Source organism: Sphaerodactylus townsendi, linkage group LG07, assembly GCF_021028975.2.
Source record: "Sphaerodactylus townsendi isolate TG3544 linkage group LG07, MPM_Stown_v2.3, whole genome shotgun sequence".
In the NCBI taxonomy this organism is placed as follows: domain Eukaryota; kingdom Metazoa; phylum Chordata; class Lepidosauria; order Squamata; family Sphaerodactylidae; genus Sphaerodactylus; species Sphaerodactylus townsendi.
This window is the reverse complement of record NC_059431.1, coordinates 21,781,176-21,803,600: the sequence shown is the minus strand read 5'-3', so window position 1 is coordinate 21,803,600 and position 22,425 is coordinate 21,781,176. Positions and strand designations below refer to the sequence as shown.

Sequence of the window (22,425 nt, the reverse complement as noted above, 5' to 3'; positions counted from 1 at the left end):
GATGTCCTGAAATCCTAGAGCGACAACTCTGTTTTAATCTTGTCAGAAATCTGAAACTGATACAGATACTCAAAAGAACAGGTAACATGCCTAAGTCCTTCTCAATTCAACAAGAGGTACTAAAGCACAGATTTTGCAAAAGGGTTTTTTTTCCTATTTCCCCCCCAGATATCTGTTAAGACACAACATAATCTAAAATAAGCACAGTTTGAGCTGTACGTCACCTAAAATTCCTCAGACTTCTTTTGCTGGTTGGTAATCTTGCAAGTGATGTGAAAATTTCTTCTAGTATCAATTGTCTATGCTTTTCATATCTTGAGAAGACCTGTTAGTGAAGTTGTTTAAATAGTTTAGAACACTGACTAGTTTTTTGCAAGGAAACAATCACTCCTCCAGAATAGGCTTATTTTATTTAGATACCTTTGCACAGACCAAATGGTCAACTTTAAGAAAAACAGAAGTTTAAAATTACTGAAACTCAGAATTGGGATAAATTGCATCCCAACTCTAAAATCTACAAATGCAGTAGCACTGACATTTCCTCTGACTTCCCCATACCACACATATGAACTATGGGAGGGATAAGCTTTCTCCAACCTTGATATGGGGGCACAGGATGAAATCAGAGGTGCTGACAATTCCACCCACTGCCAGCAACCTCTTCTCACTGTTGAAGGAGCGATATGCACACAGAGGTCTGTTTTGAATATGGATGGCCCTTCATTGGTCATTTAGAAAATCAAACTGAGTGTATTTGAAGGCAGCCATGTTGCAATAAGCATCATTAATTTGGCTGTCTGGTAATGACAATGTACTTGTTGCTTTGTATTCACGTGACACTTAACAAGCAACGAATGAGCATATACAATTCTGACTGAACAGCATACATCACAATTATTTTCAAGGAATTATTTAGTCATATTAGCTGTAACATTATACATAGTTCTACTAAGCTGTTCTATTCACGATATTACTACCTATATAATGTTCCTGACCAAAATACTGCTGTTGAAGGAAAATTCTTATTTATAAGTACATTCCAAAGAGATTTTCTTAAATGGCATGTTTCCTTGGAACAAGTTAAAATGCAATGTTACTGGTAAAAAGAGAATGAAAAAACTCCTCTTTAATTCCGACTTTTTACATAAGCTCCTGTCATCCATTTTTAAACATTCAATATTGGTTAAAAGGGTGCACTTACTGCAGTGACTAGCTTGATTGCACACAACTGAAGTTCACTGACATTTTCTACGAAAAAAGGTGTAATCCCCATTGATGAAACCTGCCAATGAAAAAATAAGCAACTGTGAATGCTAAATATTCTTGGCAAGTATGAATGAAACCTATGAATGAAACCTATGAATGAACAGGTCCTCTGACTAACATGTTATTTCACTGTGGTGACCAACCTCTGACCCAAATCAGTTGCAACAGCAATTGAAATTATTTGGGATGAAAACTAAGGTTCAGGCCAACAAAAACACCCTCTTCTCTTCTCTCTGGAATTTTCACTACCTTCAGATGAAACACAAATTAATGATGTGATGTCATGGCATTCTTAAAACAGTGTGCAATTATCTTAAGGAGATTAATGCTGAAAAATTACAGATGTTCAAAAGACCATACACAGGGCAAGCAAGTTGGATGACATGCAAATCTGGGGTTAAGAAGAAGAAGAGTTTGGATTTATATCCCCCCTTTCTCTCCTGCAGGAGACTCAAAGGGGCTTACATTCTCCTTGCCCTTCCCCCCTCACAACAAACACCCTGTGAGGTAGGTGGGGCTGAGAGAGCTCTGAAAAGCTGTGACTAGCCCAAGGTCACCCAGCTGGCATGTGTGGGAGTGTACAGGCTAATCTGAATTCCCTAGATAAGCCTCCACAGCTCAGGTGGCAAAGCTGGGAATCAAACCCGGTTCCTCCAGATTAGATACATGAGCTCTTAACCTCCTACGCCTATGCCTCCTACACCTTAACCTCCTACGCCTATAAACTGCTGCTCCTCTAGTTTATGCTCACTGACTCCACTGGGTTTTAACGTAGAGTAATTGTATTGGACTACTCTGTAAACAACTTGCAGAGCTACTGATACTTGGAATCATGTATATCTTCTGTGCTATACTCTTTGCAGAACAAGGTTTTAAAATATTTAGCAGGTTCAAATATGAATAATTCACTACAGAAAACACTGTTCTGATCACTTAAAATAACCACAAGAACTTTAGAAACACATGCAAAATAGTACTGAGATTCAACAGATTTTACCTGAAGAATAGTGGTGTCAGTAAGAAGCTGGATCTCCAACAATTCGGCCAAACTGCTAACGATATCACAAACTTTGTTGTACAGCATCACTATTACCCTCTGTTTATGGGTGGAACACTTGGCACGCTTTGCTTTTGAACTTAGCACACCACCTAGAAAGTTTTAAACAAAGTTATTATTTTAGAAGTTATTATTTTACATAGCGAACATACAATACACAAGTCCTTAAAAACTGAATATGGATCATAAAAAGAAATACATTAACCAATCACCATATATGAAGGAAAGGCTGGAATGCATCTGAAGTAGGCCTTAAATGTTGCTTTTACAGCTTTATATGTATTATTGCATCAAAAGATCCCGGGATCCCACAAAGTCTACAGGTATTACCAACCAAAATAGGACTCTCCTGTTGTCAGAACTGGCAGGGCAAATTTACTGTGCACTTGAGGAGTTATCATAGCTGGCAATGGGAGTCTTCTCAAATACAAGGCTCTGGATTGCAATAAAAGCAGACATGAAGCAGGCAAAGGGGGATTGGAAAGTGAGGACAAAAGACACGAAAAGGTGCTGTCCAAAAAACTGAAGGTCAACGAAAGAGAATGATAAGCTATGACAGGGTAACCTGTGGGAAAAATGAAGATGGCAAGCGATTTCCAAGAACCAGCTTCCATAAAGTCAACTTTGGCAGCTGTACCAGTGATGTACAGCTTGTGCAAGCTTGACTGGAGGGCATCATTAAGTCAGAAACGGAAGGCAATGAAAACTTGGGAACAACAACATGAAGATGGATTAGTAACTGAAAGGAAATGAAGGGCCTAATTCAGAAGAAAGTGACTTGTGGAATAGCTGTGGCTTAATGGACACCATCTGTATGGTACACAGATTCCACCCCCAGCATCTCCAGCTACAATTTTTAGGGTGCAATTAACACAAAACACCTCTGCTTGAGACCTTGGGAGAACCACAGCCAGATAGAGAAGATGATCTTTACTTTCAGAACAATGGTCTGACAGAGTAAAAGACAGTTAATGAGTTCACGTGGGCAGACTTAATGATCTGATTTCTTACTGGGGAAGCATCACTAGCCTTTTTGGAGCAGTGGTACCATCACAGGAAGTAACTTGTAGCCATCGCTATACATGATGAGCTTTCTTTCCATGATGCTGATAGTAACATGAGGCACAGTCCACTGCTTGATCTCTCTGTGACAATTTATATAAATGTATTTTTAATTCAATTGTTTTCTAATTCTAATCTGGAGAACTAGGGTTTGATTCCCCACTCCTTCACTTGAGTGGCAGAGGCTTATCTGGTGAACCAAATGCGTTTCCACACTCCTACATTCCTGCTGGGTGACCTTGGGCTAGTCACAGTTCTTCGGAACTCCCTCAGACCACCTACCTCACAAGGTGTCTGTTGTGGGGAGAGGAAGGGAAAGGAGCTTGTAAGCCACCTTGAGTCTCCTTACAGGAGAGAAAGGTGGGATATAAATCCAAACTCTCTCTTCTTTATTTATACCCAAGTACAGTAAAGTACACTTTACATTTTTATTTATTTTGTTTACATTCCCTTCTTAAATTTTTTGAGGACTAAGGAAGTCCGGCATAAAGCGCAGACGCAGAGATAGAATGGGCAGGTATGTTCCAAGCAAAGTGGACTTTGATAGATAAGGGACCTGTCGGTACAACTTCTATGGCTGAATACAATTACAGAAAAGTTAACAATACGTTTAATAATTTTCATACTAACCACCATGAGGATCCAACCGATATACAGGATCATACTGAGGATACAGAGTATTCTGCAAGTGAAATTTAGTGTACTGAATAACTCTTTCTATTACATCTTCAATATACACAGCCTTGGGCATATTGGGGGATGTCATGATGTTGATGGCTGTAAGGCAGGCATCTGCAGATTTTGTGACTCTCTCCATAATCAAGTCTCTCCACAATTTTTCCTCATCTTCAGTGTCATTATTCTGCAAAGAAATTCAGAGCACTAACTAAGAATACACATAAAATACATTCACACACACACAAAAACCCAAGCAACTAAATTTCTGGATAACAGAGTGCAAAACAGTATTTGCTATAAAAATACGCATTCCCCTGTTAATATAAAGGCTTCAATAAACAAATGCAAGCCAGGATAATCTTTCTCTGCTGCTTTCCATCCCATGCCACTCTTTCAGACAAATCTAGTCAAAGTTCAGCTGCCCATTTTTGTTTGGGTTAGGGTCCTGCTCAGCTAATGTCGAAGGCTTTTACGGCTGGACTCAACTGGTTGAGGTGGACTTTCCAGGCTGTGTGGCCATGGTCTGGAGGATCTTGCTCCTAACGTTTCACTTGCATCTGTGGCTGCCGTCTTCAGAGGTGTATCATAGAGAGAAGTCTGTTACACACTGTGTCGTTGTTAGGGACAAGATCTAACAAACCAAGGCTACAGAGCCCAGAAAGCCCACCACAACTTGCTCATCTACGTTTAACGTTTACTGCTTGTTTACCGGCCCTGCTCATCTCCTTTGTGATGTCAACATTAGCATGTTTACCTGTGGGTCATTTGAGTTCTGCAGATGTCGACAGGGATTTCTCTTATGGTTGGCTGGCAACCATATCCCAAAGTGATCTCTGTATTTACACAAGTGGGTGATACGTGCACAATTAATGCCATAGCATGTGTAGTATTTGGTCCCTCTGAAAGGTAACTGCAGCTGGCTCAGCCCCAAATCCAACCAGCACATTATGCTACAAGAATTGATGATGACTAGTAGGAGGTCCAGGCTGAATGTGAAGAGGTCAATTGGATACCATGCTAGGAGGCTAGCAGAGGGCCAAACTCCCTCTTTGAAAAATGAAAGATGGCAGCTAGCCCAAATGAAGATGTAGACAGACAGCTTTGTTACCAAATACACCTGGTAGAAGAGTGACACCTTGCTCCTTAAATATCCAATTCAGCTGACAAGGTTTTTTTTTTAATTTGATGGTTCTTCAGAATGAGTCAGTTAACAATAAACTTTGTGGGCAACAGGTGGGTGCAGAACCACCACCCCCCATCTTTCCTCCAATGCAACCTCTTCCTCCCCTTGAAAAGGTCAAAGGTAAGACAAATATTTCTACTGATTCTTCCTTCCACCAGGGACTAATAGTACCCCGCAGGGGCCTACTGTGATAACAGAGAAGGAAAATGACAGAGATTCCTCCTGTAGACAATGTTTCCTTTACAGTGGTTTAATAATGAGCATTTTAAAACAAATATTATAGGCTCTATTGCAAGGATTGGATGATTTCTGATCTGAGTGGGCTTCTGGGGTTTTTTTTGGTAGCCAATACTTCTGTGAATATGTATTCAATACTTAAATTAATAGAGAGAGCTTCTGGGGAGAGGAGAGAAAAATGGAGGTAACAAATATGCAGCAATAAAAAGTACTGGGGAGAGCATTGAGAAAAAGGTGAAAGAGATGCAGAAGAGGGGGAGAAAAGCAACCGGGCAAAGAGAGCCCGAGAACAAGCGAATGTGTGCAGACACAGAGGCCAGAGTTGACAGAGAAAGGCTCAGAAAAGTCTGTGGTGGGGCAGAAAAAGATGGAGAAGAAACAAGACTATTGGGGTACAGAGAACAGGGAAAAAGCGGACTTCTCTTTAATTAAAACCAATAAAAATACTTTTTTTTGCAGTTACCATGAGTAAAACTGGCCTTAAGAGTTGCACACATCTGAATAAGAAGCACTTCCATCTTTATGTAACACAAGGATGTGCTAGGAATTGGTATTTAGTGAGCCAGTCTACCACAAATTACATTACTCTGTTAAAGTCCCATCTCCCTGTGTGACAACCTCAGTTTTTGGCATGGTAGACTGCTACAAAGTGGAACTGGCATTCAGAGGCGTAGCATGGGGGGGAAGCTCCTGGTGTACTGGTGCATCCTCTGCCCTTACCATGCCCTCACCACACCCTCACCGAGGGGGCACCCGGTGCGTTGCACCCCTCCCCCCCCAAGCTATGTCTCTGTTGGTATTACTCAAATGTAGCTAGGCACAAACATCTCATCTTGCTTTGCTCTCAGGCTGCCCCTGTGCCTTCTTCCCCCACTCACATCTGGACCTTGGCTCGCAAACTTCCCAGTCTGTAGCTCTTGGCAGACTATGTAACTGGCCAACCAGCCAAACAGAATTTAAAGAGAGGCCAGGTCTTCCAGCTCACATCTTGATTAAGTCAAGAGCTTTAGACAAATTTGTATTTTACAAGCTGCAGGGTTAAATTTATACACCTTCCAGACAAAAGATTCCAAGTAAGAAGGTACACAGTGACTAAAACAGAGGCACAGTTCCAAGCAATCTTGTGTGAGATAACAGCGAGTTCCCTTCTGCATATGCACAATGAGCCAAAAATGTTCTGTCGTTCATTACTGATAATGGGGTGGTCCGTTTGTAGGTATTCCTAACTGAACCCGGGTTCAGACTTCTGTTTTCTTTAACAAATGTTAACTATTACAGAGAATTTCTCAATTATTGTTGCCAATTCAGTACACTAAATTCGATTACTATGAACAGCCACAGGATGGCAACACTGAGCTTATGTAAGACAATGAAAAGTACTCAGAACTTTCAAACAGAACAAACACATATTAGTTTCGATAAAGTTATTAATTCATAGCAAAGCGATTATTTTCTTTTTCAGCTTACTGATATAGGAATATAGGCATGCCTTAGTGGCCTTTATTATTTCACAAACTAAAAAAAAGATATACTTTATATACTACTAAAACTAATATAACCATTCACTTGAAACGTGTTGAACTCATCTACATCCTCTCCATAGCAAAGGAGAAATATTTATGACATTTCCAACAGATAGAAAATTAAAACCAGTAAATTAAAATAACTACTTTTAACAACTCACATGGTTGAGAAGTGTGGAAAGCTTTGAACCATCTTGAATATTCTTCTCCAAAATGTTTAAGACTTTCACTGTTTTTTCCGTTGAAAGCTGAAAAGAAAACAATTCACACAAATGGGTAAGACAATCTTTAAAGATTTGGTGTGGAATGAAAACTGATGCTAATACAGATTGTGCCTGAAATTTACAGTCTGTTTCCAAAGCACAGAAGAAACTGCTTTAAATAAGATGCCTCCTAGATTCTAGTCCAAATTTTCTTTGAAAAATCGGCTTCCTGGGTGCTAGCAGTTCTGACCTTGATGATGAAGAAGAGTTTGGATTTATGCCCCACCTTTCTCTCCTGAAAGGAGACTCAAGGTGGCTTACAAACTCCTTTCGCTTCCTCTCCCCAGAACAAACACCTTGTGAAGTAGGTGGGGCTGAGAAAAGTTCCAAAGAACTGTGACTAGCCCAAGCAGGAATGTAGGAGTGCGGAAACACATCTGGTTCACCAAATAAGCCTCTGCCACTCAAGTGAAGGTGCGGGGAATCAAACCCGGTTCTCCTGATTAGAATCCACCTGCTCTTAACCACTACACCATGCTGGCTCTGATAGCCCACGCTAGTCTGATCTTGCCAGATATTGGAAGCCAAGCAGGATCAGACTTGGTCAGTATTCAGACAGGTGACCAACGAGGAATACATCAGGGCTGCTAGGCAGAGGCAGGCAATAACAAACTACATCTGAACATCTCCCATCTTGAAAATTCCACCAGGGGTCGCCACAGGTCAAGCTGTGACTTGAATAAGGAAATAAAAGTAGCCAGAAAGACTACCAAATGTCAAACAAGAAGGAGAAATGTCTTCACTGATGGTGCGCATACATTTGTCCTTTTCTGCTAACACCAAGTCCTCTCAAAGATCCACAACTTCTCGGGCCCAGAACTCCTCGAGACCTACCACATTTGCCCTTCTTGAACAATTCTCTGTTACAGACTTAATTTGTAAGACCACGGCCACACAGCCCAGAAAACCCACCAGAACCAGTTCATTTGAAAGACTTAAATCACCTACCCTGTCCATAATGCCCATTGCTTTGATTTTCGCAGATTCACTACCCAATTCACTCAACTGATGTTTTCCCAGTAATAACTCTTGAGGCATTTCATCATCATCACCTAAAGGGAGAAAAAGAAATATTTTCAATGTAACTTCACTATATGTATTCATGATTTTTATTTATTTATTTATTTATTTATTAGATTTTTATACCGCTCTATCCCCGAGGGGCTCCGGGCGGTGTACAACAATAAACATAATATAACATAAAATTTTCAAGAATAAACATCGGTAAAGTCTGCATTAATACATTCTAGAATTCTATTTCTCTCCTCATTTAACTGATAACAGAAGCTCCTCACAAACTACTTGTATCTACAGCAATCTTGCAACAGCTTAAAATAAAACTTATGCAATAAATTGTACTCTGTTATTGTCATCTGTAGATAGCAACCTCAAGATTTCTGTCCAAAAGATTCTAGCCTTAAAGTGACTTTAAAGTATTAAAAGTATATTTAAAGTATTAAAAGCAAACATAATGCTTAAGCTAGCAGGTGCTGACCTTCCAGGAGGGTTTTTTGTGTGTGTATGTGTGTGGGGGGAGGGGGAGGGGGGGAATGCAAGCCTTCTTAAGAGCACACAGGTGACAAAATGTGTACCCTGAGAAGAAAGCTGAGATGTCCCCTATATCAAGTCTCTGCAACCATCACTGGGAATGTATAACCCAATGATGATTTTAAATTACCTTTTCTATCTGTTCTGAAAATGTTTCTATTAGTGTTTTAAGTGTATTATGCAAGTGTATTACAATCAGGTGCAACAGGCTAGTTAAAAAAAATAAACTGTGCAAAAACTATTGCAGCATGACAGAAAGATGACGCCAGCACAGATTCAAAGCTCAACAGCCTTTTAGAGTCAAACCTTGACACTAATGTCCGCACCATGTATACTACTATCTGCACACTAACAAAAAATACATCAAAGTCTGATTGCAGCACAGATTATGGTTGCTTGCCAGAGATCGTAAATAACTCTAAATTCTTGGCAGTCTTTTGTACCAGGCTGGTCTGGGCTTTCACGAAGGTACCTCAACTGTCCTGTTCAGTCTCAAATGGAATCACTTATTGATTCGTATCCATTCTTTCTAGGGTTTGAGGTCATTAATCATTAAAGGAAAATGGAAGACTTTCTAAGAGTCAGAGCCTAAGGATACTGAATAGAAAATGTTAAGACAAGCAGAGCAGGCTACAATAGAAAATAATTCATTAGACTAAAAGCCCTACCCAAAATGGCGGGGGGGGGGGGGGGGTCCTCTTCATGAGCAGCATGCTGGCCATGTTGGCAGATTCATCCTCCCGGGGGCCCTTACCTCAGTGAAGGGATGATCCTGCCAGCTTGCAGCCCCCTCCCTCCCCAGTACTGGAACATGGTGCTGAATGCCATGCCAGCACCCCGCCACCACCTCCCTGTCATTGCTGCCAGTACGCCAGTGAGCTGCAGTCTGCATTTAAGACAGCCTTTTGGCTGGTGTAAGTGTGGTGCAGTTCACTGGGGCTTCTCAGCAGTGGGGAGACTTTTTGTCCTCCCCACATTGCCAGGAAGCATCTTTTTTTTGGGGGGGGGGGGCGGGCACAGCCAAAGTGCCTGGCTTGTGAATGGGGCACCAGAGACTTAAAAGTATTTGAGTAATAACATTGAAGAGAATGCATAAAGACTGTTCTTTTTACCAAATGCAGTAAAATCCATGTCTTCCAAGTTATCCAAAATATTTTCTACAGAAGCAGTGAACCGCTTAAATGTAGAAGAATCCATCATTTCTGATTTAAAAAAAAAAGAAAATGAAATACATTAGATCAATGTACAACACATTACAAACAATTTATGGCAAGAACATTAAAAGAAGCAACACCACCTATATTTCTTGATTTAGTCAACCAAAATCACCCCCCACCCCCACAAGCTATATTTGGCTTTTTCCAGGGGGGTGGGTGGGGGTGGAATGAATACCAAAATGTAGGAAAAACTCCAAGCCGAATAGTGAAAAATCCAATAACCCAAATAGGTATTCAAATTATCGGGTTTTGACTATTTAAAGTTTAAAGGGTCTGTTTCCTGCATGTAGCCCCCAGAAACCTCCTTTTAAAAGTTAGATCCTCTCCCCCAACTTACCTTGGCTGAGTCTCTGATGGGCTTACTGGTAGATTCAGGGCTGGCTAAAAAAAACCCCTCCTGCATTGCTTAAGGTGACAGCTGGATTGTCACCTGCCCTTACCCCAGACCTGAATTTTGTTTTGTTTTGCTCAAGCCTAACATGTACCTTCCGGTGTTAGCTTTGGTTCATAAGCTTTCCTCTTCTTCTGTTTTTCTTTCTTCTTCATTTTTCTAGCCACTTAAAAACAAAAACAAGAAAGTGTAACATGAAATCTCTGCCGAAAATGCTTTTCTCTGTATCAACATGCTTTAACCACACACAAGCATTTGAAACCATTTCCCCCCCTAGCCAGGCTTATGTACCTTACTCAGAAAGGAACAGTTTTAAACAAAATTGAGATTAAGAACACAAGTGAGAGAAGTGATGATCACCTTCGCTGAGGCTAGGAGGAGGGGAATAGTCATCCATGTCTGAGTCCTCGGGACTGCGGTTGCGATATCGACTGCTTCCAGAGCTCCTCCTTCCTTCATGAAAATGGCTACTCCTTTTATGATCTCCAGAACCTCGTCTGTCATGCTCTACATATTCCCAAGCTTTATCTTCATTTCTGTCTTTCTTATGCCTTTTACGAGAAGCTAGGAGGTGAACAGAGTATTATGAGAGCTAAATCCAGTTTCAAAGTAGCTCCACACATTGCCAGCTATGAAAAATACAAAACACACACTTCAACTGGTACCTTGGAACTTGGAAGACAAATGTATAAAAGATAGAATTTGCTCAAGCCTACTAAAAGCTTCCAGAAGTGTGCAGGTCAGCCAAGAGGCATGAGTTCTCTTCCTACCGGTGCCTCTCAACCATCTTAGTCTTCCCTGGGAAATACAGTCCAAATATATTCTTGACACTAGGGCTAAAACTTAGACATTACACATGTTGAGGAAAAACATGGGGAAAGTTGCTTGTATACATGTACCCGCTACCACCAACATTGTGGTTAGATTAATATTAACTATGTAGTTGTCCATGACATATGAATATACGTGCATGGATTAACCAAAAGTTAGTTCCTCACTCCACTGCTGGTTTTATCCAGGTTTACAATCCTGACTATTGGGCTGGGAGAGAGATGAACTTTAGTGGATCCATGAACATAGAATGGTCCACCATAAACAACTGTTTTTAGTACCATAATTCTCACAAGAATGAAAAGAGAAAGAGTACATGCAGCCCTGGCAAGTACATTTTTTCCCTTAACTGTGGTCACATCTGATGTCTGAATGTAGCTTATTCTCCCAAGGGACCAGAAGGAGATGCAAAGGGGTGGAAAACGAGGGGAGAAAGACAGATGTACTTGTTAGGTACCTACCCTGCAGCCACAGCATGGCAACAGTTCTTAGGTGGGGAGAAAAAAGGACGGAAGGGGGAATAGCAAATTCACACCCCTAAAAGATTTTTTTCATCTCAAAGCAGAATATTCTGTTCAGCACTGCTAAAATCAACCTTTTCTATTATTACATGCTTGTTCGGCCAACTTATTTCTTGTCCTAAGCACTGCAAGTATTGCTGCAATTTGCATTCTGTCTTTGCTCTCACAACCTTTGGGCCGTAGTCCAAGCAGTTATAAATATGTGCACAGTCTGACCTCTTGTGCTATTTTTGCTGAAGAAGTTCCCACTGTTGCTTAAATAGGAGTCTTTTTAAAAACAACAAAGCAACAGCAGCTCAGCTCTTTATTAGATTTGTACCCAAGCCTTCTGTACAGGAACTCCCCTGCTTATAACATTAATCTCCCTCACACAAATGGGCATTTTGCCTCTTCTCTACTGTCCTTATCACTGGCTCTCAATCTCCCTGTGTATTCACTTTACACTTTCAGTTTACTTGTTGGTTTACATTCCAAGCTCTCAAAAGTCAGGTCCCCTATTTCCCCTCCAAATAAGGACTTCTCATTCATATGACCCACTCACTCTAAACCTAAAAAGCCTGGTTTCCTATTAAACTTCTCCATCCTCTTTCTTTTCCTAGACAGAATAAATATATACTTAATAACATTTACCAATACATTTGTAGCTACTTTTCCCTCATGTCCCCTTCTCAGTCTTGATTATCAAGCAATAATAATTGTAAGAATACATGTATCAGTCAGAAAAGTGCATTTTGCAGCCCAGTACCTTCACTGTCATAAACTGTAAAACACTTAATAGATCCTATAATCACTGTTTATACACCAGGAAAAGAGACGGGCCCAAGCAGATGTTCATGCCAGGAGGGAAAGCCCCCCTCGTGTGAGAGGAGATCACAGTTAAGAATTACCAGTAGAGGGAATCAGTAGAGCCACTTTGATTGGTTTGCTCTGGCTGTTGCAATAGCCTCTCTCCAGAACAGTACCTTTTGGGTCTGCCCAGCCAACATTACCTAGCTGGACAGCTCCTCTGCTGCTTTAGCAATCTTGCTATGAACCTGCTTCTTGCTCTGACTGGACAGCTCCCCTCCTCCCTCCGCAACCATGCCCTGAATACCACCCCCTCCCTTCTTAGATCTGCCTCACAGCCAAGCCAAAAATCTGAGGCACCTGGCTTTAGTGTTGGCAAGAACAGGACAATGACTCAGTAGGAGCACGGCAACTTCTTTGGTGGGGGGGGGGATGGATTTTCACTACCAGCGTCCCTCATATCAGCCTATTGAGTTAAGAACTTTGCTTTGCTCTCACCCTAAGGGTATTTTATACATGTATGAAAGTTTTCAGAAGCCATGGACAAGGCACACATCAGGCTTGAAAGGAGGAAGGAACAGGAAAAGCTTTGCCTGAAGCTCTAGCTGTTCCAGCGACACCATTTGGCTTCTGCCTTGCTGTGTTCCCCCTAGCAGTGCTCTGATGTAGTGAGTCCCAAAGCACAGTTCTTTACTGAGCCACGATGAAGGCTTCTGAAGAGCCCCATCCCTTCCAAATTAATATAATGCTGGAGACACGCATTCCTGTCCTATTGCGCCGCAGCATGCCATTCTAGTCTGGCCCAAGAGAACTCATCCTTCTGTTTTTGGAAGCACTATTAGAGAGGAACTACTCATACATCACTGGTACTTCGTCACCATGATCAAAATGAGAAATGTTCATGCTACTCACTTTCAAAAGCCTCTTCACTGTCATTGTCTTCATCGGAACTGATTTCAGCATATTTTGGTTTCTCGTTTACAGTGCTACGTTTACGTTTGTTCATTTTCACTCGCTCGCAAAGAGGCATGGTGGATTCAATTTCTGCTAGCAGTTCAGGAGGCAATTCCTTTAACACTGACTGATCTATGCTACCTATCAATGAAGAGTAAACTGTAAGTGAATACAGACCTAAGGACATATCAATATATCGCATACATGAATTTAACATTTTTGTCCTGCTTTTCACATTCAGGATGATTTACAAAATATAAAAACTTTTGAAATGATGTCCATGGTCCGTAAACACAAATTTTCACTCTAAAAGACAAAAGTTAACTGCAAAATAAGCCCAGTATAAAATCAGCTTTTTATCAAATAGCTGATCATCCTAAATCGGAAGGTGATTGCTCCAGTTGATCTTCACAAGCACACAATACAGCATTTCTTCCACAGCTTCCCAATTCTTCATTGTGCACAAATGCAAAACCATTTTCTGTGCTTGCCAGCAGATGGAGCCACGTTGGAAATCATTATCCCATTTACAGAAGTCAGTTATTCTGACAAGATTCACACGCTCTGCCTATATCAGAAAGCATGTCCTTATTTGCCCCTACCAACAAGCAACTTTTATAACTGTCCTGCCCTCCCCACAAAAGCAGACAAGAACACAGCTTTACTGTTGCAATTAAATGACATTACACATTTGTCACCATGCAGAACAAATCATTTGAGGTTCCTCTGCCAATCTGTACACTTCAAGGGTTACATTTATACACAGTGAGTGGAAATACATCACAAGGGGCTTTTTCCACACATGAGAAACGCCAGCCGAGCAAGCTTCAATCACGGGAAGGACTATCCATCTTCCTTCTCATCTAGTCTAGTAATATATAAATGAAGAGATACAAGATATTGTTTGTCTGGAGAAAGAATCTTTCCTGATTAGATTCTTCTTAGCCTTTCACTACCTGATGCCTACATCCACCTACTTGAAAAGTAGACAGTTTAACTATTGAAACATGCCAACTGGGTTGTCATGAGATAAGGAATTGCTTATATTCTAAAATTTGTTTTCCAAGGCTGGGTTCCAATTATGAATTGAAGATTGAGAACCGTTTAAATAAAATTTTATCTGACTTCAGTACTATACTTATTTGCTAGGTAAATTATTGACTCCTGCTTAAGTTTATTGGTAAAATGAGTTGCCTCGTTTTTCAAACTCTGTTTTGACCAAGGAATAAGGCACAATCATTCTGTAAATACAGTTATCTACAGGCACAGCACCAGTGATTATACAATAAATGCTTTTCTACTTAATTATTGCCAGTATAACCATTTTTCAAATCAACATAGATGGAAATCAGTAGATTTACAAATTAGCCACATTTAGCTTGTATTTTATGGATCATTACAACACAAAGTGACATTCTAACAATGTGCTTTGAAAAATAAATACATTTAAAAAACAAATTAGGTTAAAAGTCACACATTTATGCTATCCCACTGCCCTGCAAGGCAGTCAACTGAGAAAATGATTGCTGAGCCCACACATGAGAAAACATGTCTAAATAACAATCACTTCAAAACCAAGAAAAAAAACAGAAAAACGAAGATTAAAAGACATTCCTGTGTCTGTGCATCATTTACATTTCTAGGTTGTTAATACATATATTTAAATAGTAAGAATAAATAATACAGTAAACCAATCCATATGCACTGAACTTCACAGAGTGAAAGACAGATTTAGCTCCAGTTGTTTAAAAACAATAGCCTGCCTGATTTCTACAATGTGGACAAATATCAGAATTCCTTTCCTTCCAAGAACATTAAGATATCACAAACTTAGATCAAATGATACATTTCTGAAGACATCATTGAATCTATTAGAACAGTGGTTCCCAACCTTTTTTCACTCACACTGAGGAAGGAGCTAAGGCTTGTAGGACCTTCAGAAGGCTACAGGAAGCAGATCCAACTCAACACATCCAAGACACCATTGCAATTATATTGTACATTCTGACATCATTAAGTAATCAAAGTCACAGTCCAGACCCCGGTTGCCTTCATTTCTTTCATGCAAAACTTTTTTTCACATCAGCTCTCATCCAACTAGGCCAATCAAATCCTCAGCAGCCTACTTTTCAAACTATAACAGACCAAAACTTTGAACAAGGGTAGATCTGGTCTCCAGATTTCAGAGATGAGGCCTACCCATTGACCATAACAGCCCTCTAATGTTACTTGCACTGCAGATCGCCTGGGGGCCGGCATGCATTCTCTCTCGCTTTCTTTGCTCCTGCTGGCTCTTGAAGCATTTCCCCCCCAAAAAAGTTTGTGATTCTGGGGTACCAAAATTCCCAAACCAAAAAACTATCTGAAACTGACTCAGAAACAGTTTCAACACTGCTGAAATTAGGTCAAATGAATTTACACAATTGAAATAATTCTTTGGAATCCAGAGATCAGATTCACTTCTTCAGAGTTCTGTTTCTCAAAACAGCAGTCCACATACATAACTGCACAGCCAGCAGTTTAAAAAGCAGGTCATAGCATCTGTCTATTGAGGTGGTACACATCTAAGAAGTGTACGATATGCCACTGGATGAGTGCAAGCATTTAAGTTCCCAGATCACAGATCTCTGAACATAGGCCCTATTCTGCAGTAGAACAAAACACTCATATATATTACATAGTTAGTTAAGGCATACAGTGTAATATGAAGACTACAGTAGTCATTCATAAAATAGAACTGATGTCTTCAAGCAAAGCCCACTTTGCAATTATGTGCATCATGACAATTTCAGCTAAATACAACAACTGACAAATACAACTAATTAAGTACATATATCTTTTGTACACATCTTATATTGAGATACAGTCATTCTAAATTTGCAGTGTGCACACCCTGCCCCTTCACCAACTATGGGAAGGAGCATTCCCTGTGATTGTAGAAAGAGCTTCAAAGCCACTCAACATCTCCAAGGTATGAGAGATCAAGAGCAAGCCCCCATCCCTCTTTCAGAGCCCCAAATTGAGAAAGGGGTCAGGATCAGCCTCTAAGTCACTCTTCCCTGTGGATGAACCCAAAGCACCTCCAAAGCCTGGTGCAAGGGGAGGGACAAACCACCTCCCAAGCTCCAAAAGATGGCAGGATCTGATACCTGCGTTGATGAGCCAGCATGTTTCTCTCAATCTCAGAAGTTTGTCACGCTTGCTAGTAGAAGAAAGAACATCTGCCATGGTGGCCATGAGGAATGAACTCAGATTCAAAATCCTTTTACATACCAAGAGCACAAACTTTCTAATGCAGACAAGTCCTAGATCATTTGAAACATACAAGTTATTTTGATTGTCATAATCATCTAGTACCAACAGAACAAAGCTGAAGTTTGCAACAAAAAAGAAGTTGTTCCCTCTTTTCTATACAAGTTAGAAGGACCATCAGTCACTTTGACAAGCTAACATAATGGATAAAAAGTTTGAGCAAGTCTTACCTTTGTTTGGTCTGGATGACTTGTTCTTGTTAGATTTGAAACAAGAGCTCCTAGATTTGTCTTCTCTGTCCTTAATAAATTTTTGTACATCATCCAAAGAAAGCTTCTGCAGAACGACAACCGGTTTGGCTCCTTTGTTTAGATCCTCCACTAGGCCAATCTTCTCTACTTTATCCTTTGGTTCGCCCTTAATTTCCGATTTCCTGGCATCGTGCATGACGTTGCCATCCTTATCCCGCTTTATTTTTGGAATGATAAAGTGTTTCAAAGCCCCAGATCTTCCCCCCAACAAATAACTGGGAAATCCAGCTTTACTGTCAGTATGTGCTTTGTTACTATCCAACCTGCTCTTATTCCCATCTGTCCTTCGTTCATCTTTATTGTTGGGTGATTTGAAACCTGGTCTGTCCGATCTTAATTTACTAATATCACTTTTACTTTCCTGTTTAATGCGAGGGCTGTCAGGTCTTGATCTCTGATCCCCAGAAGACAGCCTGTCCCGGGAATCCCCAGACTCATGCCGGTGTTTTCTGTCTAGTTTTTCAGCCTTTGTGTTATCGGACTTAATGCTATGTTTAGAGTCATGCTCAGTCTTACTGGAAGACCTCAAATACTCAGGTCTTCTTAACTTTGACGAGTCTCCTCTATATTTCTCAGAGTCACCCCGGTCCTCAGATTTTTGTTTAAGGTTATCATGATCACGCCTTAATGAGTCAGAAACAGACCGCCCATCTGGCCTCTGTTTTACTGTATCAGGCCTTTCAGATTTCACCCTGGACGGATCAGATTTTATGTCCATTTTGTGTTTCGATAAATCAGGCTTCTTTTCTGAAGAGGATTTACCAGAATCCCGCCTGTTTTCATGCCTGTGTTTTGGGGTTTCTGGCCTGCCTTCATTCTTCTGCTTTGGGGTTTCTGGTCTGCCTTCATTTTTCTGTTTTGGAGTATCCGGCCTCACTTCATTTTTCTGTTTTGGAGTCTCGGGTCTTTGTCTTACATCCTGTTTGCCGTTATTTTGCTTGCCTTCGTTTTGTTTCACATCAGTTGGCCGACTTTCGTTTTTGCTTTCGTGTTTAATTTCTGTCTGTTTGCTTTCAATGAGTTTCGTTTCTGTCCGTTTACTCTCGATTTGCTGCACTTCCGCTGGTTTGTTCTCATTGTGTTGTATTTCCACCTTCACACTTTCGGCATCTGATTTTTTCCTAGGAGTTTCAGGATGGTTCTCAGATTTTAGTTTGAGCACTCCGACATCCTCTTGGGAAACAAACACAGAACCATCATTGCACTGCTTTATCTCTTCAGGCTTTTTGATGATGTCTGAATCCTGAGTTACAGCTGCCTGAGAGTCTGCCCGTCCTGCTTGCTGAAGATCAATACTAACCATCAAGGCTGGCCTTGACCCATTTCCCACAGAACCTGTCTCCTGAGAAGCTGGTTTGTTTCCTCCAGTAGCACCTCCAGCCTCCTGAGGATAGGAATCTTGTTTTCTTTTCTTCAAAGGCTTATCTGCAGATCAAAGGGAGAATACGTTAAAAGCGTGCATCATGTAGGTGAATTAACATAACACCATACATTAAAAAAATACCGGCATTTTAGTGGGTTCACACAATAATTCAGAAGGCATTGCTAATGTACAGGCAAAATACAACACTACAGTTGTTACACTGGATATAGCAACTGTGCACGGAAAGTATTCTGCTGTGAGCCTTCTACAGACAAGGGAGAACCAGCAAGCATTTCTCAATGTTCTTTCAGTATGTGTTCTTTAGAAATATTTCGCCTTACAATTCTGTGTATTTATTGCATCAAAAATTTCAGTATCTGTCCGCTTTTCTGGATCTGAATGCCATAGCTTCATGTTGGTCAATTTCTGTAACTGTAATGGGCTAGATCCAAGCAATTGTCCTCTTATTGAAAAGTGAGAAGGGGACCAGCGACCACCCACAATGCGGATCATGGAACCTGAATTGATAAAACCCCTGTTGAACAGAGATTATAGAGAACTGGGCAAGACTGAACAAAAAAAAAAGCCCCTCGTGAATAGGGCGGTATAGAAAACTAAACAATAAATAAACAAATAAATAAATCCAATATTAATACAATGTGGTTATAATTGCAGTTCTACTATTTGTGAACAGAATGATAAAGAACTAGCCGAGGTTGCAATGCTCCAGTTCAAAACATAACTGAAACTCTGCTCTATATAGTGTGCAGGACGAACCAAAGGTGAGGAATAGGGGAAACAGTCCCCTGCTATAATCCAGTTTCCAAATAGCCTTACTTTATAGGAGTAAATTTTAATACAGCATGCCTATAGTTGAGGCAATCTTGTAAATCCCAAATAAGAGGAGAGTATGAAAAGGTTAGTTAACTAGCAGCATCAGGAATTGAGTCCCATTCATGAACTGCAAACCAACAAAAAGCTTAAAGGGAGCCGAGAAGAGACAATCCTTTCAGTTTAACAGTTGCCTTTGTGGATCAGACTGAAGGTCCATCTAGACCAGCCTACTGTATCCAACAGCAGCTGGCCAGATGAATCTTCAAACAGTTACTGGGGAACAGGAAGAACAAGCCACGCAATTGAGTTTCAACAGATTTAAAAAGATAGGAATGGAGAGGTAAAGACCATTTGATGAATACAAGCCAGGAAACAGCAGCAACATCCAAATGTGCAAAAGCTGGCTCTGAACATTACAGAGATTTAAGAAGAGAGAAAAACCAAATTTGTTTACTGAAGGGGTGAGGGGAAGAAAGTGCACTGGTCTACAGCAACCTTGCACTGCCCTCTCCTACTCACACGGTCGAATGCAAAGGCCTGATAATTAATGCTTTCCCAATCCCCTGCATAATCAATAATAGCTGATAACTAACTGTGATCAATAATGGTTTTCAACAAGTTAGCTTGTGGTATATGAAAGAAACAAATCTGATTTCAAGCCAGGAATGCATATTACGTTGAATGTAAATATATAATACACACTGATTTAGATGTACGTTCAGTATAAGAAAAATAATTGTTTAATATTAATTTGTAATATTTATCACTGACTGTTAAAAGCTTGTATATATAACAGGACACACAACTGATAATCCACGAACCTGAATTGAACCTAAAGTCTGTATTGTGGCCTGCCAAGTATTCACCACCACCCCCAAACACACACACACAGCCTCTGGTTCTTGCAGTTCCTTACAGCAGTTGTTCCTAACCTTTTTGGTGTGATGACCCATAAATCCAGATTTACTTGGTATGGTGACCCATTTAAGGCCAGCCAAAAGGGTTTTTTTTGCACCCTAGGTCAACTATAACCTTGGCTTCCATCTAGGTCAGCATGTCATTTTCTACAATGGCTAACCAGATGTTTTTGAGAACCAACAAACACAGGGTGCAGTTGACTCCACTATGAATTCCAAGCAAGTGTCATTCCAGCAAACACAGCCTTTATGGAGGTTATATTTTAGCCTCTGGCTACCGTCTTCCTCTCATGCAATTCCTCCTATGATTCTAAGCGACTCACTCTAGTAGCCATCAGGACACATTTTACTTGATCAAATGCCAACTAATATATGACATGGAAGACACAAGGTTTCCAAAACGCAAGATCTTGGTTTCCAAAACACAAAAGAGAGCAATGGTAAAGAAAGGGAAGACTAGCCTATGACACACTTTCAGAGACTTTGGAAATCCACTTTTGCGTACAAAACCCACAGGTTGAGAAACAGTGCCCTTACAGGCAAAAATCTGCTGATAGCATGCATTTATCTTAATGGGTCACAATGTTAACTGAGATGGCAAGCATTCATGCTTGGCAGCATATATGTGTTTGGATTCCCAAATGGCAAAAAGTTGTACTAGCAATAGTCCCTATATATCAGTATTCCATACCAAATCTGACCATAAGGAAACATTTGATGTCAGTAAGCTAATGAAGCATACTTTAGTAAACATGTTGACACCACCTTACACAACTATATTCTGAAATACAGTTAAGTGATTGAACTGGAAAGGATGCCAGTCTTTAAGTGCACATAATAAGCTTATGTCCTTATCAAGAGACAGAATAATACAGAAATCATCTAGCAGTTCTCTTTGAACCACAAATGATGCTGTATGATTGAATCAATCGTACATCATACATACATAGCTGGGGAAATGAAAGTCTTTGGAATTCCCCATATTTAAAGAAAATAACATGGACAAAAATAACATGGCAAAAATAACATGGACATTATAACACAAATGAAAATAACATAGCTAATCTCTTTTATTCACTTAGATATATTCACACTGCACAACAAGAATTAGGGCAGACTGGAAATCTTTAGTAACTTCATGCATTTGGAACCTTGAATAGAATTTGGTACTTGCAGAGAACGCAGCAACCACTGCAGCAATCTGGAATTAACACTTTGTGGGAAAAGCTTGAGCACACTTCAAGCTTTTACCTTTTTGCATGAAACAGTGCTTGTCATTTCTGAATAGTATTTTTAGCTATTCCGGGTGTTGAATTTAAAAGTACATTTTGCTAAGGTCAATGTTTCTCTTAACCTCAGTGAATGTGGAATCATTGAAGTCTAGTGTTGTAAACAACACAGCATGTACATCCAGCACCTCGGAACTTTGTTAGTGTTAATAAATCCAAAAATGGTGTTATAGTTTTATCCACAGTGATTCAGCCTCAGTCTACAACCTCAGTCTTATAGTGCAGTGATGATACTGCCTATTCAGTTTCCAGCATAAATTCATATTGTTCTCCCACATGTACTTTCAGAGGTGCTTTATTTCATTTGAGATAATTTTGAATGTCAACCTATTGCTGGAAGTTCAGAATGTCCTTCTAGCCCATGGGTCTTTGAAACAGTGGCTCTCCAGATGTTCATGGACTACAATTCCCATCATCCCCTGCCAGCTGGGCAAATGGGAATTATAGTCCATGAACATCTGGAGAGCTGGAGGTTGCTGAACCCTGTTTTAGCCTTTTGTTCACTCCCAAATTTGCTAAATCTGCTGTCTACCCCTTGATTGAGGTGATCAATAAATACATAGAGAATGCTCATAGTTGTCCAGTTTGATGTTGACACACCCACTTCTTTTGGACACAATTTTTCAATCAACTATCTTATAGTACCTTCTTCTAATGCATATTTACCCCCCCCTCTCTCCCTCTCCCCCTCCCGCCATGCAGAAATATTAAAGTTTAAGGCCACTACAGGGTTTTTTTGTGACTAATAAGGTCTGGCATTATTTGTACTTCATAACACCATGCTCAATGCTAAGATTCCTTTATGGACTTTTAAATTACCTCTAAAAGCTCAATTAAAAAGTTACAAAAGATCCCTTTGGCCACACATTCTAAAACAACAGTCCCTCAAAGGAACAGAGAATAAAATCACTTGCTTCCCCAAAAAGCAAAATTTTCTATTTA

General features: G+C 40.3%; 1 protein-coding gene across 3 annotated transcripts in view; it reads right to left on the bottom strand.

Moving 5' to 3' along the window:
• NIPBL (NIPBL cohesin loading factor) overlaps positions 1 to 22,425 on the bottom strand; it is a 143,598-nt gene that overhangs the window by 30,908 nt on the left and 90,265 nt on the right. For all 3 annotated transcript variants that reach the window (XM_048504309.1, XM_048504308.1, XM_048504310.1), the window contains 11 exons: positions 17,000 to 18,505; positions 13,476 to 13,658; positions 10,786 to 10,989; positions 10,520 to 10,591; positions 9,930 to 10,019; positions 8,218 to 8,321; positions 7,168 to 7,254; positions 4,016 to 4,247; positions 2,264 to 2,415; positions 1,202 to 1,282; positions 225 to 325 (listed from right to left, as the gene is read on the bottom strand). In XM_048504309.1, coding sequence (XP_048360266.1) covers positions 225 to 325; positions 1,202 to 1,282; positions 2,264 to 2,415; positions 4,016 to 4,247; positions 7,168 to 7,254; positions 8,218 to 8,321; positions 9,930 to 10,019; positions 10,520 to 10,591; positions 10,786 to 10,989; positions 13,476 to 13,658; positions 17,000 to 18,505 — 2,812 coding nt within the window. The remainder of the gene's footprint in view (positions 1 to 224; positions 326 to 1,201; positions 1,283 to 2,263; positions 2,416 to 4,015; positions 4,248 to 7,167; positions 7,255 to 8,217; positions 8,322 to 9,929; positions 10,020 to 10,519; positions 10,592 to 10,785; positions 10,990 to 13,475; positions 13,659 to 16,999; positions 18,506 to 22,425) is intronic.